Source organism: Neopsephotus bourkii, unplaced genomic scaffold (genome assembly GCF_033783945.1).
Source record: "Neopsephotus bourkii isolate Nb327-2 ecotype Australia unplaced genomic scaffold, CSIRO-AGI_Nbou_v1 NB_1350, whole genome shotgun sequence".
Taxonomy (NCBI): domain Eukaryota; kingdom Metazoa; phylum Chordata; class Aves; order Psittaciformes; family Psittacidae; genus Neopsephotus; species Neopsephotus bourkii.
The window spans coordinates 3,932,220-3,958,768 of record NW_026901829.1 but is presented as its reverse complement, the minus strand read 5'-3'; the positions used below and the strand labels follow the sequence as shown (position 1 = coordinate 3,958,768).

Genomic DNA, 26,549 nt, shown 5'->3' with positions numbered 1-26,549 from the left:
AATCACAGAAAAATCTGATGTCAGTGAATGTTGGATATGGCTTTGAATACACCAGTAAGGATCTGTCTTCATTTCTTCTTTGCAATAATACTTGAAGTATTATTTTGTCTCAGAAGTTTTTTTCTAGTTGACTCTTCATTTAAAATGTTTGCCCCTTTGGGCAATCTCATTGTTACATCACCCTTAAAACTCTGCTGAGTCACAAGGGTAGCAATAAAAGCTTTTTTTTGCTCACATGGCCAAGAGATTATCAGAGGCATGTAAGAAATTAAAGAGGAGAGTTTTTCCATATATTGCAAACTGTGAACTATGATCAGCAAAATGGCAGGATTAATCTCCTCTTATCAAAACCACTCCTGAGTGAGTTGCAATCGGGTAGTATACATGCTTAACAATTCAAAGTTTGTACCTATATTTACATAAAACTTCAGCAAGCATCATAGTTTGACACTACCTTAGTCTAGCTATAAATATAAAACTTAATAATAGTATGTAGAAGGAATGGGAGAGAGCAAACAGAAAACACTCTGGATAGAACTCAGGTGCCTTAGAAGTCAGATGTAGTTTAATCACTGATTTAAAAACATCTGTGCTTTTAGCCATTACTGTTTCCCTATGAGAATCTATTCAGTCGTACAGCAGATCCTCACAGATGCAGAATCCACAGATGATGTTTGCTTTATAGAAGTGTTCACTCTGTATTATAGTTTTGCATCATGAATATATTACATAATTTTCATGACACTTCAAGGTTTACCATAAATATTTTAGGGCTTAATCTAGAAGGCCTGTTGAATAACAATAAACCTACTTCTTCAGTTTATTAAAAATTCATCTCTGTTGCAGCAGTTGATATAAATGTTGGTGGGTTGTTTTTTTTTCCACTGTGAAAATAAGAGCAGATAAAGAAAAAACCCTGTTTCTTCAATGTTCAGATCTAGTGATAATCAAGAGGTGTTTCTTCATGTGTGATCTTTGCCAGCCAAAACTTACAGATAGTCTGACTTTACAAATGGAACCTGTGTTGGAATGAAATATTATCTAGGTGATAAGTCATATAGCAAATTTACGTCATTAGCTTGCCTAACTAATAACCTTCTCTCTTTTGTATTGCTAGTGTTGTTGTGATTTTCACCCTTTATTTTAGCCACATGATAACAGTTGAGAAAGTAAAAAATGAGCTGGTTTTGCATATCAACTCAAATAAAACTAATCTTACTCAGACACTGAAAATTGATGTGAACAGCATACAAGTCACAGGTAAGACTGGTAAACATTTTTTTTCTCTATATAAGTTATTGAGAACTGCAGGTAACAGGAATGAAAATTTACACTCCCAACCAGCAAAGAGATTGTTACTTATGGTCATGCGTGCACTCCTTCACCATTAGAGAGCTTACAGTAACAGCTAAATGAACCATTTACAACTTTGTCAGTTAGAAAGTATGTCAGCATGGGGTACGTTCATTAAGGAGGCAGTAAAGATAAAGTAGTGATTTCTCAGGGAAAATCACTCGATTTCATCTCTTTAATGTAGTATAATATTTGTGATTTCATTATCACTCAAATTAAAGCAATTAAGCCTCAACAGTGTTGTTTCATAAATAAACTCAGTTTTGTTTCTCTAAAGAGTAAGAAAAGGGCTCAGCCTTACAGTGAGTGAAGACTCATTTATTGAAAAGATGTCAGTCAGAACATACCAAGTAGAGTGTGGCTTCTGGAGAAGCATGCCCAAGGAATTGACCTCATATTGCTCTAAAGCATATGTAAAATGTAAATAGAAGAAAAAGAATGTGGCTTTTAAGTAGTTTTAAATTTTGCAGATATACAAATATAGTGATTTTATGTAAGTACTAGAAAATATATCAAAGCCTGTGTAGAAGCCAAACAAGGTCAATGGGATTCCTTGGTTTTATCCCCAAAAGCTTCAAACCAGACCTTTACTGAGGATGAGGATAAAAAATAACTTGAATCCTTTGAAGTGGAAGTTGATTAGCTGACATCTGAAGACATGCTGGTGATACTATTAAGTAGCAGCTGATTGCTTTATGAGGGGTGGGATCTCTGATGTGCAATGTCTCTTACTCTATTCTAAAATGCACATTTTTTGCTAAGTATATCAGATGTTTGAAAGCTAAATTCAGAGTCTTGGCATCTTTATTTTTCTTTACTATTTGTACCACATTTCCAAAGTTGTTGTGAATACCTGCACATCACTGTGGAAAGTGATTGCTCATTGCACTTTAAAAATGCCACCAAAAAGAATTATAAAGAGCTTTTTAAAAGGTTGTATATCTATTGATGAACTTTGGAGTAGTTAAACTTTTCTTGCTGTGGATCATTAAAATCCCCTTTTCATTTGAGATATCATCTGTCCATTCCATCTGCAGTGCTTGAATGAAATAACAACCATAACTAATTAACATTTATAATCGTATATGGCACTTTTGCATCCTATATCTCAATGTGTTCTTCAAGCCTTATTCCTATTTCAGAGAGGGAGAGAACTACAACACAGGTGTGGCTTGATTGAAATCATGGTTTGCACAGTGATTAAAAGTAACTTACTTTCTTGCAAATTATCCCAGGTTGATTTTAACTCATTTATCTGATCTAAATAATGTTTTATAAGACACAGGTGCTCTGAAAATCTGCATAGTATAAAAAAATGCCAAGACAGATATTTCCCAGATGAAGACCTTTTATATGCAATACAGTGAACTGGGATTGAGGCATGAAAGGTGTTGGTATAAACCTGTCTTCCTTAGGAAGATCATAGAGTTTGAGAAAAGACTGGGAACAGGGTAAGGTGATCATAATGAGGGAGTTGGGACACTGCTAACGATTCAAAAGAAATAGTCACATCTGATTGATATTTTTTAATTTCCTTTCTTTGAGTTGTACAAATGGTGATACAATGCTATAAAAAGAATTTATAATGAATTTGCTTTTTTCCAGTAACTGCTGAAAATCTTACTACAATGATGCCGCTAACTTCAGGTCAGTATCTTTCAATAAACAGAAACTATTTTTTTTGTCACCAGTACAACATGAAGAAACATAAAACTTGCTGTTCAGCTGGTATAACTTAGTAAAGGTGCCTTGGCTGTAGTTGGGTCTTGAAAAAGAGGGTCCATTCAGTGATTGTTATCCACCCCCCATCATTTTTGACCATTTGAGAAAGCAGAGATCTGGAGTGTGTACAAAAGCTCTGGGAGCTTAATTACTGGATAAATAGAAAAGCTGAGTCTCCACCAACCAGCTGAGTTGCAAGCTGAAGTTTTTGTAGATTTAAGCAGGTAGATGAGACTGGGGAGTCCTACTCTTATGCTGTGTTTATGAATATACTGGGAAATGTTGATTGATTGATTTTCCTTTCACTACTACTGGAAGTCTTATGACAATATGAAGCAGACACATCTTGATCTCACAAATTTACAGAGCACAAACCCACCAAAAGTCAGCCAGACAGCTGAATAATACAGTAGATGCTTTGTAGATACAGGTAGGGTTGCCATGTTCAAACTGCGTACAAATTATCATGTACGAATTTTCCAGGACAGTGTGCAAGACCAGGAGCTTTGTGCAACTTATGTGAGCTAAAGATATGCACCTATGAATATAGGAGCCAAGTACTTGTTGATAATCTAATTATAGCCATAATGAAGAAAGAATTGTTATTAGTTATGGGCCTACTAACATGTAGAGTCCAAGGTGTATAACTACTGCAGCTTATTCCTGCTCCTGGGGGGGGGAGAGAAAGTGACAGAGGAAGGACAGAGGAAGGGAGCTAGGAGTTGTCAGCACCCCAGGCTGGAAGGAAAATGTTCCTGGTGTGGATTCCTTTTCCTCCCTTTGGTCTTGGGTTTGCCTGGGGTCATTTTTGTGCCTGCTAACAGTGTCTGCTTCCTTGTTCTTCCTTTTTCACTCCACAATATACCCAAGTGTTAACGTATGTGGTATGTTTACATCTCCTGGATGCTTGGGTTTTGGCTCTGTTGACCCTAAAACCATCCTTAACCACCTTATGTGTTACTTTTGTGAGATCGCACAGTAATTGAACATTTTTGATTTGTGCTTATACCACTGATGCTTCTGTCACCTTCTTATGCTTTTTCTTGCATGTTTTTTGCTGTCAACTTGTAAGTGCACTATTGGGAGTGCCTGTAGCAATCCAGATCTCTTTCAACAGTCTTCAAGACATAGCTACCTGATAATTGTTCTGTTAGAACTGCTTGCTTCTGCAGGTATCCATGTTTTAGGCCTTTGCATGTTTAATTCCTTCCAAAATAGTGATCCTTTAGACACTATTTAGACAGTTAGGTAACTAAACACATGTATAGGTATATAACGTATATGTCTGTGTATATGTATATAACACTTTGACAACTACTGTGAAGGTATGAATCAAGCTTCCTTTTCTGAATGTAACTGAGAACAGTCTGTCCAGCTGCACACTCCCTGCACCTTCTGCTGGACTCTCCTCTCTCTCTGCCAGAGGAACTGTGTTCTTAAACTTGCTGACATAGTATGCTTTGTAATCCATTTAATACATAGTGACCTAGCTTAGCTTAATGGTGTTTGCTAGATAAGCATGCTTTAATAGAAAATTGATAGGAAGTCCTCATGCAAGTTTGTGCACTTCTAGGTTTGGGAGAGCAGGAACATCTAACAAAAGTGTGATGTCTGATGATCAGCAACTTCTGCCAGAAAAACTGATAGAAACAAACTACAGAGGCCTTACTATGTCTCTCACTTTATTCCTTCTTGCTTTTCATCCTATAAACTAAGGGATAAGATGAATTAACTGTAGTGACATAGGGATCTTTTTGAGCTGAGTACATCACCATCCTACTCTCATATTTAAGTCTATGTAGAAAGTGAAAATAGTAAACAGGGGTGCTAATGCAAATTCAAAGAGGAAAAGAAAGACTGTTTGGAAGTGGAAACAGCAGGGGGATCCTCAGTGATTGCTATTAAAAGCACCACTAAATTGAAGTTGTGTTGGAGCCATCACAAATGAGCATTCCATTTTTCCAGAGTGTTTTGCAGTTTACTATCACTAACACAAATCTACCTATGTACCTAGGTATTTGTTCATGTGCAATTATGCATGTATATATGTAAATATACAAATACTAGATAGTTTGAGGCTCCTCTCCTCACACAGCAATAATTGATTTATTGAGCAATTTGTGGAGTTATTTATAAAAAAATATATATTTTAGTACTAATATTGAAGTTGTTTTAACTTTTCAGTTTCAGATTCAACAGATCCCGTGAGTCTAACTACAAGCTCCTTCACACCAACTTCAGGTCAGAACTTTTACATACCAGAGGAAGACAAGAAAGAATTGTTGTCACTTTAACTGAAAAAACTAACAGACAAGAAAAAAAGGTCTTTTGAAGTTAGTGTAAAACATGTGACTAGAGCTAAAAGAATGAATTTTAAAATACACTTGGATTCAACATTATTTTTCTTATGTTTATTATGACACTTGGCCTTCAGGATCAAGGCCACTCAAGCTGGGCTACTATACCATTACATAAGCTGGGATTTGGGGATATAGCAAATAGTGTAGATGTAAGAGCAGATTAGCTGCTGCTTAGTTCTGCCTAAGCAACTACAGAAGGGCTCCCAGAGAGCAAGAAGGAGAGTTCTAAACTTGGGTTGTATTTTCCCAGGTTCAGGACAGCTCACTACAAACAAGCCCTCAACAGCTGCAGGTAGGTAACTGTGTATGGGGAGAAGCAGGGAGTTTATATGAAATAGTCTGAGATCTTAGAATCACTTAGAATACACTGTTTTTGTGCAACCTCTTCTTACATCATTAAGTTCTCACATCCCTCACATCCCACATTACCTTTGATTTGACAAAGAAGACCTCTTCAAAGAGAAGGGACTTATAAGACTGTACATTCTACAAAAATAATATGTGTGTGTGTGTTGATATATATATATTGACATTCATAGTCATTTTTGTTTCCTATTGTTTCTTGAGGCTTTAACAAAAAAAACCAAACAAATGAAAAAGCTGTTATTAAATGCCAAAGCATACGTTATTTATAAGCATTTTCAAATGGATCTAATATATTTACTGCCATTTTGTAGTCGAGTATAGCAATTACATTGCACTTCAGGATAATCTGTTTAAAAAAAATAAAAATCAAAATATCTAACTAGAAAATGTTAATTTCTCTTTATCCAGTAGGTGGCAATACTGTTTAGTTTTCTGAGTGTAAGAATAAATTGGACTCAATCATGTTGTATGTAAACAATGTTTTCTTGCATATTGGGCTTGTGCAAAACATATTCATTGCTCATTGTCTAGGTTTCTGCTCTGGGTCTAGAATGCAGTTTCGTCTCTGTTCATATGTGGCAATTCGTTCTTTGGCACTGTGTCTCTAACACTTGACTAAAGTATGGTTTGCTTTGATTACCAATTGAATGCAAAATGGCAGCTCTTTTTCTCTACACTGCCTTCATTGCTAGCACTGGAAGTGTTTTCTAAAGCATTTTGAAATGCTACAATACTTCCAAATACATCCAAACCAATTTCAGTCTTTGTCACTTACACTGATATACAATACTATACAAACATCTAGTTAATTGGATAACAGAACTTATAGTTTTATGAAAGAAATAAATCAAGCAATAATGCTTAGAGGCTTCTATTTCAGTTTTGCAAATTAATATTTTTCATTTTCACTTTTGCAAGTGCAATTTTAATGGCATTCATTCTTACAATGTTGAAATTTTCCAGTTTGCATTTACCAAAGTAAAGAAACTATGTGAATAATACCAGGTGAATAGTTTCCATGGAATTTAATGCAATTATCAAGAATTTTGACATTAGTAGTAATACAAAGCTCATTTTAGCTGCATATTTTTGTTCACTTTAATAGGACCTGCTTGAATTCTACAGATGTCTAAGACCAAAGTAATCGAAAGACTAAAAGATAATATTTGCAGTGGATGAACATTTATGCTCTAAGAAAGCACTGATCCTGAGATTCCACAATTTTAAGGACCAGCTCATGTATTATTTTTGAAGAAATTTTCTCTGAACTTACAAATTTAGTTTGAAAATCTGAAAAGAATAGGGTTTCTGATATTCCTAGTATTCTGAAATCCAGTCTTAGTCTTTAATTTTCCAGATATGCTGGTTAAAAACCAAAATTATTTATGATAAGTTGGAGAAATTGAAAGTTGAAGAAACTAAATTGTATTCAGCTAAACCCAGAGATTTTTCACTCGTATTTAAACCAAAGTACAATTTTCTCATGTTATTCAAGAGGAAAATATCATCTATTATATTGTATAAGATAGTTTATTTCTGTGGAGGAAGTAAATGGGAATTCATGGAAATTTTCTCCCAGCCCTACTTCAAGCTTAGTTTCAAAAACTATGTCAATTCTGAGAACTTCCTCCATTCTGTGCCAAATTTATCTTTTTAGTGTGTGATATTTCATTCCAGGCTTCTGAAAATTCAGTTTTGTAAAACACAATAGAGTGGGTGATTTGATTTGTGCTAAAGTAACCAGAGGTAAGTCAATTTTCCTTGGTAGTGAAACTGCATTACTGCTCTGCTGTTATTGCTATTTTCTTTATTATTTCAGCTGAATGTTTGCCACCTGCTGAACTTTGTGATGATGGTGTAACCTGCATTAGAAATGATTTATTTTGTGATGGAATCTCGGACTGCCCGGATGGTTCTGATGAATCTGAAAAAAGATGTGGTAAGAATGTAAATCCCTGTAAATAAGTCTTTTAAAACATGCTTAAACCTGTCAGTAGTTAGTAAATAGTTTATAGGCAATAAATTGCACAGTGTTTTCTAAAGAAATCAATTCTACAAAAATATTAACTAGAGTGATTCTTATAATCTTTATGTTGTAAATAGAAACAAATTTCTTTAACTTCTCATTAATTAAGAATATGCTTTTTAACTAATGAAGAAATATTACAATCTGACTATATTAATATACAATATAGACATAACTTCTTGCTACATAAATATTAATAATATATATAAATTGAACAAAAATGATGAAATAATATAGACATTTCATATAAAGTTGTGTACCAGTAATATCAAATAATATTCATACAAAATAAATTAAAATTATGACCCTGTAAAGATACAAATCCACATTACCTAGTATCAGAAACCCCCTAACTGCATATTTGGAGCCAGAAGAGAGTTTTCTTTTTTGTTTCCAGCATTAATATTGTCATACAAAACACTGCAAATAGCTTTTTCTGTGTATAGTCAGCTACATCGATACTGTACATCCAGAAACTTAGATGGGTCAGGTCCTGGCAGCATTTTGTAGTTAGAGCGGGTGAACATGACTGCTGCCGCCACAGCAGGATGTAGCCCTGGCAGGATAACTCTCTGTGTTTGCTACCCACTTGCATCTCACTACACAGTGTCAGGAAATGGGAGTGCCTATATGACTTTGACATGAATGTTTGAGTTGCTGTCACCTCGGTGATGATGATGTAAAAATCTGGGCAAGGAGCTCTAGGTGGCCTTGTTTGAGCAGGAGGCTGGGATAGATGACCTCCGGAGGTCCCTTCCAACCTCAACCTTCCTGTGAAAACCTTACAAACCTGACACCTGATTTATTTTTAATGGAAAAAGTTTATATCCTTCAGTGCCAGTGGGTTTATTTTCATACCTGATTGGCTAGTTTCCCTGAGCACCTTTTTGTGCAGAGCAGCCATTGCTCTGTGTAAACAATATGAAGCTGTACCAAGCAATCTGACTAGGTTGCTGCCTACCAAAGCTTGTGTGCAGCTTTTTGGTACACAGGAAGGGGTGTAGGTTAATGTTGTCTGCATTGATCTGCACAGCCTCGGTTAAAAGCCTGTAAAGTTTTAATGCAGAGAACTTCGCAGATGTTTTAGGAGACAATGGAGCAATTAACTCCGAGTGCATTATTTGGTAGGGTTGTTTGTTGGGTTTTTTTTTTGGCGGGGGGGGGGGGTGTGGGTGTGCGGGGGGGTGTGGTTTTTTTTCGGTTTTGGTTTGTTTTTTTTGTTTGTTTGTTTGTTTTGTTTTGTGGGTTTTTTTCTTTTAAATATAGAATTTGTTGCTAGAAATATGGAAGCTTATTCCCTTCTGCTGTGAGAACGCCTTCTGAGCTTTCCTGAGAGTAATGGTGAGGGCAGTCTGGTCTGAGCTTTCCGAAACATAAAATGCTGGGCTCTGGTTTGAAAACAAACGAGCAAGTAAAAGACCAATTTTTTAAAACAAGCTGCCAGCTCGTTTCTGAAGGCTGGTGACAGACTGACCCCTTCTGCCAGAAGTGGAAATTTCTTCAGAGAAAATCGCAGACCTGCCCATTACCTTCATTTTTCTGAGGGCAGCCAACTCAGAAGGGAGACTGAGCTTAAAGTCTGGGGAAAATATCCATCAAAATATTTCAGTAGAATATCCACTGAAACACATCCAAATGTTTATTTAGCGTAACAGCCGCATCCAGCTAGATCATAACAACGATGGGCTCTGAGCAGGTCCCTTCACAGCTGAGGAAATCAGAATGTCCTAAAATAAACTCAGCTAGACCTTTGTTCCACTGCAAGCATTAAGGTGGTACAGCCACAAACAGTTACTCAGTCATTCATTTCTACCATCATACAGTTGTTTTGAGACATGAATTTTGCTTGGTATTTTATTTATTTTATTTTATAGATTATTTTTTATTTTTTATTTTAGATAAGCGAAATAAAAAGTTCCAGATAGTTAAGAAGTAGTATTATATATCTCATCAAAATGACTGCTTTTCAGGCACAAGTTTTGCTCACGTTTTATTAAAGATGTTACAGTCAGGCCTGCTACATAGGAAAGGATTTAACTGATGTTTACATTGGTAGATACAGACAAAAATAAGCTCACCTACTTGCAGTCAGAGCTCTGTAGAAATGACTTAGCTCTGCCCTGGAGGCTACACAGTGGCTTAAGTTATGAATTGTGCTTGAGTAGACATTTTCAGTTGAGGCATAGCTCATGGCTTTTGGATTCAATTCAGGTATCTCCCTGAATGTCTACCATACATAAATTGTGAAAGCCTTGCTCCTTTGTAACTGAGGGTATTATTTCTTAATCAGCATTTTAACAGTCATTAAAGAATATGCACAACTGAACTGGAAATTTAAGGAATGTGCATACAAGTAAAAGTAGACAGACTGTCAGAAGGAAACCAGCTACAGTTACAGTCCACTTCAGGGAGTTGGATGATGTGCCTGTGTTCATCTTCACTGGTGCCTGGTATTTCCAAGCAATTCATTCAGCTACCATTAGTTTCTCAGCTTCAGCTCATAACCTTTCAGAAACGCAATTCTGGTTGGAGGACAAATTGTTGCTCCATGACTCTTACTTTTTCAGTCTTAAAATTTTCCATCCAAAAACTCAGAGCTTTTCTAAATTTATATATTTAAGATTTTTAGCAGACTTTGCAAAACCAGTGGAATGAGTGGCAATAAGCAGTATGCGTGTTTGGGATGCCTGCCAATTTTTCCACCTCTTTGATATTTAATTTATGTCCAAAGCCTAGACTAACAATACAGTCATATAAAAGCTAAAATGGCCTAGATTTTCAGGAGTGTTTCAGAGTTTCACAATGATATTTACAGCCAATTCATGTTTCATGCTATAAGTGCTCTTGCACATAACAAAGTTGCTGCCCTTTAAACAACTTGGTTTGTTTTTTCATCTTGATGATTATTCCCTCTAGTAATTCTGATTTTAGAATATGTTAGTAGCTTTAAAATATAGGATGCAAGGATTAATTTTAATAGGGTTTTTTCCCCTGCATTAGACTGAATTCAGTATAATCTCAGATACTCAGCAGAGATTCAGGCAACTGAAAACCTTCATTTCTTTGGGTTTATTAATTAAAATTACCTTAAAAGGTTTCTTTGTGGCTCTGCAATGCAGTGCAGTAACAAAAGGTATTGCAAAAGTGCGGTTGGCAATTTAAATGAAAGGATCTTTAGAGTAATGTGGAAGTCTGAACAGCATCTATTAATAATGACTAGCATTGCTGAAAACAGCCATGCGGAGCCTAAGTGTGAGGAAAGGGAGACTGGAGGCTGACCACAGGAGGTGTTTCTCTCTGCAGACTTTCTTTGCAGTTATCATATGTCTAGGCTAATGTTTTGTGATTACCTACCTCACAGCACTACAGTAATAAGAGATCAATCATATGTAAGTCAGGAAGAAATGTACTGCCCTTGGCAGAGAAAGGTCCTGTCAAGTGAAATATGTGGGCTTGATCTGAGCAGTTTGGGGAGCTTCTCCCTTCAATTCAAGGATAACAGGATTAAGTCTTCCTAATGTGCCCTGTATGTAACATAAGTAAACAGGGATGTACAGCAACGTGCATGATGGGGAAGCAGGGAAAGTGGTTCCTACAAAAGATGTCTCCTGTCTGATTAGCAGAACAAATAAGCTTTTCCTCAGGGCTCCAGGAGGAGGCAGAAGTATAATGACTTCTTCCCGTCTTAGACCACACCTGTTTCTGTAACAAGGAACTTCTAGGAAGTTCTTCAAGGAAACAGAATCATAGAAACATGGAATGGAATCCTGCATTGGAAGGGACCTAGTTCCAACTCCCCTGCCATGGGCAGGGACACTTCCACTACACAGGGTTGCTCAAAGGCCCAACCAACCTGGCATTATGTACCTGGGACATAGATCTCCACAAGACCTGGGTAACATGCCGAGGTTTGGGGTTTTTTTTTTTGCTTTTGAAAGGCTGAGTGGAGGTAGAGAACAAATGTTTCCATTCTATACACCTTCTAGAAAAAGGCAGAGAGATGTAACGCCAGTCCCAGCTATCTTCCTGCTCATTCCTGAGACACTCAGAAGTAGCTATTGCTAGACTCTGGATGAGCAGCCTAAGGACCTTTGCCTGAATCTTGCTGTCCTGTTGCAAGTTGCTTACTGTCTCTTAAGATATAAGAAGAAATAAATAAGATGAAACAAGAAAAGCAGAAATGAATTTTTGACTACAGCAAACTTTTATCAATTTTATTACAGCAATACGCTATATGTATTTTTATTGCTGACAGTGCTATAAACTCCTTTTTAGCTCAGGATGTGTATAGCTAACCACTTGATAACAGTAGCACTTTTTTGCATACTTCATTAATAACAAACTGGGCACTTTCCTTCTTCCTACACTGATTTTATTCTTCTCAATGGGAAGTGGTTGTAAATATCAGTCCATTGGTAAACACATGAATTCAAATGGAAAGAAAAAATACTTCTATACCAATACTCGGCTCTAAAGCTGTAGCTTTTTCTGAAAAAAAAGGGTTATATAGAATAGTAACTCTCTTTCATGGGTCTTTTTCTCTATGTATTTAAAATGTTATGTGTTCTGTATTCCAGCTCATGCATTAGACATATCATCATTATTAAAGTTCATTCTGCACTGTCTTTATTAACAGTACATGCCTAAGCCTGACTAAAACAAAGCTTGATTTTTATGATGTGTTTGCTACACTGGTAGTCAGAAAGAATTTTACACTTAGAAAATGAACAGCCAAGGAGCCCCAATTTGTCATTTTATATAGCATTTCCCACAGGAGGACTACACTCAATAAAATTTCCATTTAATTACCAATATGATTGATTATTCATAATTTGGATAGTCATTATAGGTAGGATTTCATTTCTGATGTTAATGAAAAACTCTATCTAATTTCTGATTATCTGCCTCAAATTGATGAACTTGTCCTTACCTCTCTGGGTAATCATGTATGGTACTGATTTTATTCTTATTTGAAAGCTCTATTTGAATAACTGAAGAAAAAACATTAGACTTATTCTTAATGTTCAAGAGATGCAGCAAAAGTTTCATCAGTGCTTTTGTGCCTGCTGAAAAAAAGCAACTCTACAAGAATCAATGTTTCTAATCTTGCTGAGGCTTAAAAAGATTTTTTTTTAAATAACAGTTTTATAAACTGAAGAATGTGTGTAGAATGGACTAGCAGCACCAAGGAGACCAAACTAATAAAAGCTTTTGAAAAACTATATGATGATGGATGACATTTACCTCAGGTGAATGAATTCAATAGCTTGCAGGAAACTTGGGATACCCACTTACCTCTTTTGAGTATTCAGTAATATACAAAGCGAGGGATGAGGAATATCATAGAAGCAGAGATAACAATAGTCAACCATATCCTTTCTTGCTTTTATCCACATAATATCATATTGTTTCTGGTAGTGTAAACACAGTTTCCTGATTTAAAGTAGCTGTAGATGAGAACTGCAAAGGCAAGGTCCTGTTTCCTTACACATGTATAAAATAAAACCAAAGAAAGAGATTTGGATTAATTGAGTCTAACTTGAATTTGAAGTATTTGGCTTGGACTAGTTTGGATTAGTTAGAGAGTCTCTAATTTTAAAGTAAATTATCTGTACTGCTTTTCTTCTCCTATAGTACTTTGAGATCAAATAGCCATAGAAATTTTAAGTGGGAGTAAGTTTGTCGTGTGTTTTACTTTGTCTTCCCATTGTTGCTTACAAATCATTTCCAAGTTAATACAGGTAAACCAGTGTTTAAGTTCACTCTTACTTTGGCTCTGATTCTGTTTTTCGAACAGCATTTTGACAAATGTGCTTCACTGTATCTTTACAGCTGCAGTTTGTGATGGAAAATTTATGTTGACTGATTCCTCTGGGTTTTTTCACTCTATGAATTATCCAAAACCATATAATGCAAACACCATTTGCCAATGGATTATACTGTAAGCTATCTTCCTATAATTTTCTACCTTGCTTTTTTTATTATGAAGTGATATTGTTTCCTGCACATCAATTTTATGCCATTTGTTTGTATTCCCAAACACCCGGTATAGAAAATATGTAATAGCATTTTCTCCTTTATATTTACATAACTTTTATTTAAAAACTTACATACCTAAACCCCACAAATATATCAATAATTTTCCCACATAAAAAAAATCTTAGGCATGATTTTGAGAAATCTTGTGTATTGTATACATGCACAAGAATATATTTTTAAGCTCAAAATAAATCACATAATTCAAAATAATTGCAAGATATTTGTTTCAAAGTATTACAGTAAATGCTAGTCTTTAGATAATGGGTTTATATGATATAACTGTTACTAATAGATGGAATTTTCAAGAATTCCCTTGTCATTTATGGGTATGCTTTTCTGGGAGTTAACAGCACCTTTGCTTCTAAGTAATTTAAGAATATGTTTTAAAAGTGCATGAGTATTACGTGACATAATAGCACCAAATGCCTTTTAAGCCTAGGCACAAGAAGTGGAATTGATTTAATTGAGAATCTATACCTACATGGAGGGACAGCTATTTGACTTTGACATTCTAGATCTACTTCATAGACCAGGGAGAAAAAAGATAGCCATAGTATGTGATAAATCTCATTCTAAAGTACACATCTAAATTAAGTTAGATGATTGCAACCTAGAAGCTCCTGAAAATCCCTACAATGACTGCCAATTCAGAAGTTAATGCTTTGAAAGGCAGTAATTCTTATTATGGCTTTGTAACAATGGCTATTCTTTGATTCTGAGAAGTATTGGTTTGGTAGAAAAGTTTCAAAGGAGATTAAGGAAATATCTTTAAAACTGGATAAAATTTGGACATTTCATTTCCAGGGCTCCTTTGAAAGTGCTAGCCTTTGAGTTTGTTCAGGTCTTTCATTTTCAAAAAAAAAGTCATGTTTTTCTTTCTGTTGAATACATCTGTTCCTTCTCACCTTCAGCAATACTGTTCACCAATTATTACTGGGGACTTTGGGTTTTGAGAAATAGGTGTGTCACAGGAAAAGCACAAAATTTTATTCTTCAGGATATAAGCATGTTCCTCAATTTGTGGTCACAGAATTTAAACATGGTAATTTAATCGTCTCAACTGTACTACTTACTTCTAAGATGTTAATTTTGCTTAAAACACTGCTATAGCTGCATAAAGCATTGTATTAGGTAGATAGCTGCACCAGGCATGTAGCTAACAAAAACTTATTTTTGGAAGGATTTATGCAACTAATATAGTACAGGTGCTGCAAATTTATGTTATTACATATCAATCAATGACAAAAACATCCATTTGGCTTTAATTTCCAGTTATCTGCTTTCAAAAAAATCTGGCAACACTGACAGTAAAGGCATAAAAAACTCCATGTGGCACTCAAATTTCGTCTCCCTTTTAAGCAGAATTGTTTCTATGAGGGAACTTTTGAGATTTTCTATTAATAAATAGGAGAGATTTTGTCCCATTATTTTTATTACCCATATTAGAGTGTGTTTGTATTAAAAGTCATTCTACATTACATCCAAGATTTTATTTCTCTTGTGCCTTTCTTTGTATAGAAGGATTTCCTCATTACCTTTAGGAAAATCTTGTATATTTTCATCCCATTTTACTCCTCCCCATATGAAGATGTAATTTCTTCTCCTTTTAAAAGAACAGTATGCTTAATATTTCCCTGAAACATTAGCTTCCTTTCAACTTTATGTTTTAGCCTTTACAAACCGCAGATGTTGTTTCCCTATAGAGAAATATATAACCAAAAAAAGTGCAAATACAAATACTCAAATGTTTGCTTCATGCTCCTGTACTAATCAGTACTGGTAAGCACCAGCAGGCTGCTGTTGAAAAGCTACCTTTCACTGGGTCTCTCAATTCCGGAAAACAAGTCATGGTATAGGAAGCTAAATGGAAATGGACTGTGATGATAGAGTTTTAGAATTTGGACTACTAGATATGCTTATTGGAAAGGCAATGGGAGAACTGGTTAAATATAGCTTATGGAAAGAACATAGCATCAGCAAAATAACCCCAACATTTTTTATACTTTGGTTAAACTGACTTTTGTTATTAAACTTATTGGGTGATGGTTAGGTTTGATAATATGTTCCCAAACAGTGGGTTTGAGAACTTTAAATCTTCATGCAAATCCTTGTTTTGTCATAAGAGACATTATTTTGTACTTTCAGGAGAGAGATTTTAATTTGTTGTTGTTCTTATTGATACCATGATATCAATCCTCTGACCTTAGGAAGTCTCCCTGAGTAGTGAGATGTTACCTATTACTAGTGTATTAAAAAGTAACTGTAGATTAATGAAATGCAGAAGGGGAAAAAAACCCCAACCCTAAAAAAATCCAAAACATAAAAAGCTGTTCATATGAATATCTCATTCTAGAGTTTAGAAGATTCAGTTCCCAAAATACAGTTACCTACAGTAAGTAAAGGAGTAGTTATACTGTTACAAAAGGTTTATGCCCCGTTCCTTTGGTAATTTTACAAACTAAAAATTAACCAGATAAGTTAGTAATCTTGATTAATGTAATTTCACATTATTTCTGAATTTAACATCATTGAATCACAATGAGCTTACTGCAGTTAAAATAAGTAAGTAAATAAATAAATAAATAAATAAATAAATAAATAAATAAATAATGACTGGAACATGAATTTAAGTGTTGAGATTTATTTTTCTCTTGTTATCTTAGCGTGCCTCAAGGGCTATCCATTAAATTGAACTTCACTTCCTTCGAAACACAAAAATATGCAGACAATTTAAATATTTTTGAAGGTATAGGACAGAACAAGATTTTAAGAGGTAAGGTTATTTTTGAGCTAATACTAATTTTCCATTAATAAAATCTAAGTGGCAAAATAAGCATTTTGGAGTGGAAAAAACCAGCATGAGTATGTTTAAATAGAAGAATGCATCTGGGTAGTTACCCTGTTAGGCAATTCATCTCAGTATACATATATGCATACTTTGTATACATTTAGTATACATCTAGTATATATTTATTATACATTTAGTATACATCTAGTATACATTTAGTATACATTTAGTATACAAAGTGACCAGATAAGTGATTCCCTAATATGTTAAGAAATCTGCTTGGGTTTAAATCTTATTTGAACTATTTGATAACTTGATCAGAGCCATGGTCTTGTGGTGTCCATTTTTCATGGGAAGTATATTGCCAGAAGAACATGTAACATCACACACAGTAACATCAAATGAAAGCATGTAAACTGAAACTGCTGGGAGTACGGTGATGTTCCCCGAAATTCATTACGAGCTCAGCATAACAAAATTATGTTATCAGTCCTGTGATTCTAGAGTTTCAGAGTGCATACCTGTAAATTTTGAAAACTTTTACGGTATAATAACCATGGGCATGAAATTTGTAGTATTGAATATGCGTACTGTAAGAGATATGAGAGATGGGATATGCAGAATACTTACATGGTAGCCAAGCTACTAAATGCCTTCAGAGTTATCAAGGTACTGTAGGCAGGATCATAGTATGAGAGGGAAAGCATTCTTTAAGACTCAAAAAGCTAATCAACTATATTTTTATGACAGCACTGAGGGTTTTTAATGTCATGGGATTGTTTTCTCTCTGACTATATGATTCTTTATTTGTCCACAGCTTCTCTGTCAGGGACTAATCCTGAGACAATTTACATTTTTTCTCATGAGGCTACAGCGCAGTTTATATCAGATTATTCTGAAAATTACAATGGCTTTAATGCAACATACTCTACATTTAATGCAAATGAACTAAACAGTAAGTGTTCTTCTTGTGTGTGTGGTTTTACACTTCAGTGTGTGTGTGGGTTTTTTTTATCCTGAGAGCCTGGTGAAAGTGTATTTTCAATTTGACAAAATAGAGATGAAAAGCGAAGCAGTATTTTCTGGCCGCAGACTACTAATTAGATTCACTTTGTGAAATTTCATACTATTTTAAAGATAAAATTGTTGATTTCAGTCCACAATTTTTCAGGCCTGTATCTAGCAGTAGGGTGATGCCTTACAAAGTTAATTGAGCCATATCTCCATCAGATTCTTCTCAGTTAGTTTGTTCACTAATGAGCACTGTTGAATCACTGACACTGATCATTATTCTGTTATCACCTGACAGTATCTGCTCACCAGGGTTTCTGATGGCCTGAATTGTTGCCACAAGTAGTTGTTCCAAAAGGCAAAATTAACATTCAGGAAAATTCCTGCTTCAATAAATGGGCACTGGAAATAAGTCCAGATGCAATAAATCTACAGTGACAACCAAAGGAAAAGCAATGTGACTCATGAATTGGTGGTTTTTGGTAGTTGAGGAAAAATTTGCATGCAGATTGGACAAGTGAAGGCTTCTTCAGCTGCTAAATTTTGAGCAGGATATGAATAGGGAATGTGACTGGGAAGGGAAATGATTCAGGAAATATCCAGAGTGCCGGCAAGCTCTTGCCATGTGGAAGCCCTTACTGGGGGCAGACCTGCTCTCCAGGGCACCATGAAAAGACATTGAGCAAAATATCATAAGAAGTTAACTGATTAGGATGTTGCAGTAAATACATGTGAGCAAAGAGGGAGTGAAGGACAAGGACATGGAGACGAGCATCCCTGGTACATGGAACACAGCACTCATGTGAGCACTCAGCTCTGGTGGTGGGCCCTTTCAGCTGAAGCAATCCAGGCCTTGGCAAAGAAAAGAGGAAAAGAACAGGGTTAGCCCTCTGTGTTAACTAAGCAAAGGGTCCTCTCTTGTTCCCACAACACATTACTGGTGAAGGATCAAAAAAGAAGGCTGATGAATGAATGGAAGAGCATGTAGAACCACCTTCAGCAATAGAGCTTTGTTAACAAGTACAAATGGCAAATTTATTTGAGTAATTATGCTGCATTGCATAGACAAAATTGAGTCACTGAGCTCCAGTTTTCAAACAGATTTAAAAATACTTGTCACCTTGCATAATTCTGTGAAAGTACTTCACATCTCTGTCATTTTTGTTTACTAGAGGTTCTTTTTCCCAGATTATGAGAAAATCAATTGCACTTTTGAAGAAAGCTTTTGTTATTGGATACAAGATTTAGATGATGATTCAGACTGGGAGAGAATTCAGGGTCCTACTTTTCCCCCTATGACTGGTCCTGATTTTGATCATACATTTGGCAATATGTCAGGTAAGATCAAATACAAGTTGCTTGCAGATAAAAAGGAAAAACTTGATTTAGTTTATGTTATATCACTATACAATGGATTCTTCATAGTGGTATTATCAAGATGTAATTTTATTCTGCCATAAAAGTGAGTCAGGGCCACCAGACAAAATGTTTTATGCTGCTGGTTGCCATCTTGTGGAAATGTACCAAAACCAAAAGAAGAAATAAAGAAATATATAAAGGGATTAAAGTGTGAAGTATTGAAGTGTCAATGTTAACAGTATGACAAAGTGCCTTATCTGAGAAAGGGATTTCTATTATGTAACAGTTTTATAGGTCAAATAACTGCATGTTTACCTTAAGGAAAAAAGCAAGCATAGTTACCTTCAAGGGAAATCACTTCTATTTCATCCCTGTCTACAGGTGACATCCTCATGGTTGTCACGGAATAATTGTGATCTAACATAAAGTTGACCTGCAGGATACAGAGGGCACTTGTGTCCTCAGTTAGAACTGCACACCAAACACAATAATTTAAAAAATGTACAAAAAACACTGAATTATTTAAATTATTTATTTAATGAATTAATGAATTAATTAAAATACTAAATTATTTTAAAATAATTTAAAACACGTATAAAAAACACAAACACTCCAGCAACTGCCATAGCGAAACAACTTAATTGTAAGTGATCATATCAAACATGTGCTTCAATTAGAGACATACTGATATGAATCAGATTTAATATAATGACTATATGTCTATAATGACTGCTTATCTCAGAATTAGACTCCGAAAGGTTTTTCCTGTTTCAAAACAAAGCCCAGTCTTTCTCAGCTGATTTGTCAGTCCAGCTAAAACTAATTACATTAATTTGGCTCTTGCAATGACTATATGTATTCTATGCAAGAATGCATGCTTTCTAAGTCAGCACATGAAGTAAAAGGCCTGGTTCAGATTTCAGACTAATTGTCAGATACTTTAACATCCCACATGAAAAAGCTAGCTAATCTAGAAGTATAAATTACAGAATAGTGTATATATAATTTAAATTATATCATTGCATTTATTTTTAGGATCTGTGAATATAATATTTGCATATGTTATGTGATAGACCAATCAAAAGATCTATAGGATAAAATCTAAGATTATATTCATTATGTCAATAAAACAAGGATTTTATTTTAGGACTTTTAACTCTGCCTAATTTTGCTTTTCCTGTGACAAATCACAGTGCTTCCGTAGCTTGGACTCAAATTATATTTCCATATGGCAGCAGAAGTCCAAATTCCCAGCTGCAAGGGATTAACTCAGAAAAACTTAAACCCCCAATTTTCTTGTTTAAAATGATTCACCTTGGTATGAAATATTCATGTAGTCATTCTCTCACCCCTTCAATATACAACCCATATTTTGCATGAAAAATTTTATGTGTAAAACAATTTATAAACATGCCAGGAAATTCTTCTGTAAAATCACAAGCAATGCAAACTGGGAGACATTTTTATAAACTAAATAGAAATTGCTCATGTGAATTTCTGCCCTCACTAAATAAAAGGCAGATCTCCCACTGCCTTTAAAAGGACTAATTTCCCATTTCATGTCTAGTTCTGTGGAGCGTCCAACAAGCTTAAAAGCTCATTTTAATCTGCCATTGACTGATGAATATAACTGGTGATAATCATTCAGATTTATTGTGTCAGAAATCTTTCAAGTCATGGAACACTACTTGTGCTTGATATTATAATAATAATAATAATAATTATTATTATTATTTAAAATGTAAAAACCCTCATTAAAAAAAAAAGTCTGTAATTCTGACTAAAATGTCCTCATTATCTTGCAGGATTTTATATTTCAACACCCATAGGACATGCATACAGAGAAGAGAGAGTCCGGATTCTGAGTCTGCCTTTGAACTCTTCAAATTTATCTTGTCTAAGCTTTTGGTATTCCTACATAACACTTAAATATATACTTTGCTTAAGAATAAAACCAAATAGCCTTCTTCATACATATTATTAATCCAAATCAGTGTGCCAGGAATACACACCTGTTTCTGTTTGTATTTCCATGGTCTGTCTCAACTCCAGGCCTGCAACTTTGACTCTTTTATAAGTTTGATTCTTGCAGTTAATTTTGACGTATTTTCTTTTTCACCCTGGATCAAATATTCACTTCTATACAGAAATTACATTAAGAATCCCTGAAATATTTCTTGTAATGAAGCTTAGCTAGGTCTCTGCAGAAAATATAGCCAGTACCAAGTAAAACTTCCAGGTATAATCTAAACATATGATTAATTTTATTTTCATGCTAACTACAAATTTGTCCTAATTCCATAAAACCATTTATAAGAAGCTTGATTTTTTTTTTTCATGAAAACTCACTTTGTTCTAATAACACCAAAATTGCCTCTATCCCTCTAGGTATTTCATGTATGGTGATAATGTTTATTGTTTAAGAGTGAGCATAAGTAATGTGCATGGTTTGGAAAAGATCATTTTTGAGAAAAAAGGAAACTATGGGAAAAACTGGAATTATGGACAAATAACTTTAAATGAATCGTCTGATTTTAAGGTTTGCAATATTACTAATTCTTTTTAAAATTTATTTTAGCTAAACCGATATCAGAATTTTCTGCTAAATTAACCCAATAATCCACAGCTCCAAATATAATATCTAGTACTATTTACTAATACATGCTAGCATGCAGAAGACTAGAGTCCCCATTTGAATTGCCATCCCACTTCCTTCTTCACTACTCTGGAATTTGAAGTATTACTTTTCTGGAAAACAGAAAACCTTAGCAATGTCATGGGACAATCAGTGTTATCACAACAGAGAGATTTCCATAAAACAAGGGTGTTTAAAGCCTATCAAAATCTGAAGTGGAGGTTATAATCTCAATAGTGAATGTGATGTGAAGCATTCAGGCATGAGAATATTTAAATTAAATGACTTCAGAATCTGAAGCAGTACTTTCACTAATTGATTGGAGAATCACACACTGAAAGTGTGTTCCAGATGAAAATGTATTTGGTGCTGCATGGTTAACAACCAAACAGATCTATCTGTAAGCAAAAAGGAGGAGACTTCTGCTAGATAATTCCTTCAGCAACTCTCTATTGAAAACTATTTCTTTTTATAGGCATTTCGGGTGGCTTGCCTTGCCATAGTAGTTTTGATTGACGCAAAAGCGCTGCCAGAAAGAGACATTTACTATCTGAGGAAGTAAATGCATCTGTGACCTGGCTGCATTGGATTTGTGTGTTTTATGATCTCAGGAAGAGTACTGTACCTAGCTGTATTTCACCAACACAAATTCCTTGGTAGCAGGGTTACTTTAGATCTGTGGATATTAACAAATGAGATCAATTTCAATTTTTCACAGAGATATGCCATTGGATCAGAAGTTTGGACTGACAGCTGATACATAATTTGCATTTCAAAAATTGCATATATTTATATATAAAAGTAAAGTTACTGAATCATGTTCATCATTTATATGAAGAGTTCCTGCAGTCTTAAGAATGATTTACTCGGTTGGCATGTGCTGGATTTTTTTTGCAAGGAATTCTGTTTTCTCCTTGATGCCCTTCTTTGAGTGGTGGACCAGTGTAGGTTACAGTGGAAATAAGAGCAATCAAGAAAGACAAAATGTTTCAGCATAGGAAGGTGAAAAATATTTAATTAAAATATAAAATTCTGGTTTTTTTTCAGGTTATTTTTGATGCTTTTAAAAGACCCGGTCTCAGTGATATTGCTGTGGATGATATTGGCCTGACAAAGGGGAAGTGTAATGATAGTATTTATGTAGAGCCAAGTGTGATTCCATCTGTTACTGCTGTCCCTTCAGGTCCTAGTAAGTAAACACTAAATTACAGTTAGTTGATTGCCATTTCCTATTAGTATTTTGGTATGAGCAATTCAGAATTTTCTGCCTTCAGTTTTATAAAAATCTCTCTTCAGCATTATAAAATTATCTTCAGGATAACATACTAGGGGTCAGATTCTCTGCCTATAACTTTGTTGATAGTAACAGGTCTGGTAGATTCACAGCTTAAGCTAATATCAGTACAGTATATTCCAAAGCTTGAAGCCTGGAGAATAATGGAATAATTAAATTGTCTTTAAAAGCTTTAATTAGTAAAGCTGCCAGAAAGCCACTGAAGAGAAAGGAAGATGAAAAAGAAGGAAGATTATGACCTCTATATTTGAATGATAAGTAATGTAGCAGGATAACAAGAGAATGAGCAAAGTCACGTGAAAATATCACTAGAGGTCTCGATTTGCCGAGGTCTGAGAACACATGCACACTGAAAACTCCCACATTTAGGGGAATGAGTCTATAAAATAGTGCAAGAATGTTTTAAGAGTGGAGCATGATCTACATGAATGTCTAATACCTAAAATGGAGATATTATCACAATGAATGAGCTCTTTCCAATATATATTTGGCCATATAGTTATTCCTACTGTATCTGATTACATAAAATAAAGTAATATTTGCTTTATAAAAATCCAAATAGGGAAACAGAAAGAATACCATGGCAGTTAGTTCTGGTTTTGGAGGAAATGAGTGGACCAAAAAAAAAAAAACCAACCCAGAAAACAATCAAGGGACTCTTTCCACTTTCTTATCTAATGAGAGATTTCAAGATATGCATAAATTATTGAATCTCTCAAAACCGAAGCCTGATTTCTTCAAATTTGCTTTTGCTAACTACTAGTAAGGCAGGAGTGATGAATAAGTGATTGACCTAGTAATAATGGATAGGGCTTTTTTTCTGCTTGATCTCGTTTCATCTCACTATTTTCTTTTCACCTCTTCCAAATCCCAGGTTCAGGGAAGGAGAAGGAAATAAGAGGAGAGCTTATTTTGTTTGTTCATAGGTGCCATCAGCTCCAAGTCAAGTAGAAGTTAATGGAATGTGAAACGTTGTTACCTAAAGTGCATATGCACTTCTCCAAACAGGTTATATAGCTTGATCCAGACCCATCAAATTTCAGAGTCATTTAGAGGAAAGCACAGACATGTAAGCTTCCTCAAAACATGCCAGTTTCACAGAGCTAGTTAGCAGAATCTCACTGAGAAAAATATACAAAAATACCTGTTGCCATCATTATATATCTGGAAAATATACCTAAAATGGTGAATTAAAAATTGCATACGATGTTAACCAGGTCCACACACATTCAAAGCAAAAACTGGTACAAATATAAATAGAACCTGTGGAAGCATTAAAAGATCTGATAGGGCTTTGTAATTTGTGTGAAAGAAGAATAATAAAAAAGAGATTTCTACAAAAGACCTACTCACAGGTGGCTTCAAATCAAACCAGACAGTGAGTATGCTTCAGGATTGCCTCCTATTGGATTTACTGTCACTTAAAAAGCACAACTAGTTGCTCTCTTGACAGCATATAGTAAATAAAAATGGTCTAAAATTGAAATAATAGAAAAAAACTGTTTGCATTGTATTTATGTTGAAGTACTGTATACTAATATTTTCATTCTATCAAATCTATCACCTTTAAATCTACTGCATCAGGACAGATAATAAACCAAAACCTTCTAAATATAAGAGCAAAATTCTGGTTTTGGAGCTCCATTTTGAGACATGGGAAAGTAGAGTTCAATAAGATGTCTCTGTCAGCAAAATTATATTTAAAAAACACTAGTAATTTCAGTCATAAATCATCAAAGTCGGTTTTGGAATTTAATTGCAATTTTCATAAAAGTAATACAATGGAGAGGTGTTGATGTCTGCCACCTCCAGCCATCTTTCAGGTGCTGTGGGTAAACACACCTAACAAGTTAGCATCAGTCTAATGATTAGTGGTATTATGACCCTGTGGTAAATAGTTGCTGAGTGCTGCTGTTAAAACACAAGAGAAATGTCACTCAAACTACGGGGCTCTACCCCAAATGTGGTGATCAAGTTTTAATATTCAAAAGACGGAAGTGGTCACGTAGCATCCTTTTCAAGCAGATTAGAGAGGATCCATACTGTTCTATATGATACAATAGCTCAGGCTAAGCTGTTGCTGCGGAAAAACTAACTTGTTTCCATAACTTTATTGAGGTGTGCTATGTATATGCTGTCTGTAACCTGCTAAAAAACAGTGAATGCTATCAGTCATCTTCAAAGAAGCATGAAAGTACTTTGATGGATGTGGTGCAAGCTTTCTAACACTAATGGTTTCAATACAAACATCATGTCTATAAACAAGAGATGAAAGAATGTGAGCTAAGCCAATTTCTTCTGCTAGACTTAGAGCTTTAGTAAGAGGCACTGGTATCATTCACACTGCCACCAAAGCTCATCGAAAAGTAAAACCAAATCTTTGGTGGTGCGATAGAGAAGCTGGATTTGCTTTTGTCTTTTGCACAAGACTGTCAGCTTACACTTTCATCTAAAACAAAGTCTGCTTTCATCTTCATATTCATTTATAACCTGTCTTTTAACACAAAAAACAGTGTGGAAATTACAGTGTAGATTACACACTTAAGATGTATATGTCAAAATAAATTAAAATCTTGGCTGATGCACAGAGGATTTTCTTTATGAATAAGTCATATGTCATTTTCTTCAGTGCTGAGAAAAATTGTCTATTATGCTCAATGAAAAAACCATTTGTGCTGATTACTATTTGATTTCTAATAAGTGACAGCTATATGAATAACTCCATATAAACTTGTATTTAAAGATCACCAGAAATTATTAAAACATTTTTCCATGCATTAGTAAAATAAATTATTTCTAGTTTTTCCATGTAAGAAAAGATCATTATTAATGTGGCTTACATGTGGTCAACACGAGAGCAGATTTCATCATAAATTGCACCTGTTCTTCTATTAAGAAAGTTGTGTATGTTCTGCTCACGTTATGAGATTATGCTGACTAGGAGTCATATGTTTTTCATGCAGCTTTAGAATAGTTGTGTCTATTTGTACATGCAATAACATTCTATTAAAAAAGCCAATATAATATATATTTGTTGTTAATTGTATTTACAGATAGTCCTCATTGTGAGCTATATACATAATATACTTGTTAATCAGTGTGTGATTGTTAGCAGCTCCTTTTCCTTACAAGAGTCTTTTTCTTGCCAGGAGTGATGCGGTGAAGTAGAAAGTTCTGTGGCATGGTTGTCATGATGAAGTGATAAAGTTGAAATCTTTCTTGTATATATAGGAGCTTCCATGCAGCGTGATTCAATGGGCAAACTCAGTAGGACTTGAAGATTATGCTGTCTCCAACCAAGTGGTTCAGATTATGAAATACTGATAAGGCACAATGAAACACAAAATTTCAGCCATAATGCGGGGGCAGGGGGAAGTGTTGAAGTTTAGCCAAATTCTGAAAGTTAAAAAAAACAAGAAATCAATTTTAATTCAAAGAATAAACAAGCAAAAAGCAAAATTTTAAAAAAGTAAATTTCTTTCACCTTAACTCCTAATTCCTGAAGGAGCACTGTTTATTTTTTAATAAAGTAATTGTAAACAAAAGAAGTGGGAAAACACCAAAGTTCATTAAGATGGTACTTCTGAACTAAAAAT

The 26,549-nt window shown here is 34.8% G+C and overlaps 1 protein-coding gene across 1 annotated transcript in view; it reads left to right on the top strand.

Annotated features, from left to right (window-relative positions):
• The window catches only part of TMPRSS15 (transmembrane serine protease 15), a 56,908-nt gene that overhangs the window by 4,834 nt on the left and 25,525 nt on the right, over window positions 1-26,549 (top strand). Inside the window, exons 5-16 of the mRNA XM_061366716.1 lie at window positions 1,118-1,260; window positions 2,959-3,000; window positions 5,260-5,316; window positions 5,686-5,727; window positions 7,621-7,740; window positions 13,660-13,768; window positions 16,530-16,639; window positions 17,472-17,609; window positions 18,854-19,003; window positions 20,830-20,932; window positions 21,413-21,563; window positions 22,707-22,848. Coding sequence (XP_061222700.1) covers window positions 1,118-1,260; window positions 2,959-3,000; window positions 5,260-5,316; window positions 5,686-5,727; window positions 7,621-7,740; window positions 13,660-13,768; window positions 16,530-16,639; window positions 17,472-17,609; window positions 18,854-19,003; window positions 20,830-20,932; window positions 21,413-21,563; window positions 22,707-22,848 — 1,307 coding nt within the window. The remainder of the gene's footprint in view (window positions 1-1,117; window positions 1,261-2,958; window positions 3,001-5,259; window positions 5,317-5,685; window positions 5,728-7,620; window positions 7,741-13,659; window positions 13,769-16,529; window positions 16,640-17,471; window positions 17,610-18,853; window positions 19,004-20,829; window positions 20,933-21,412; window positions 21,564-22,706; window positions 22,849-26,549) is intronic.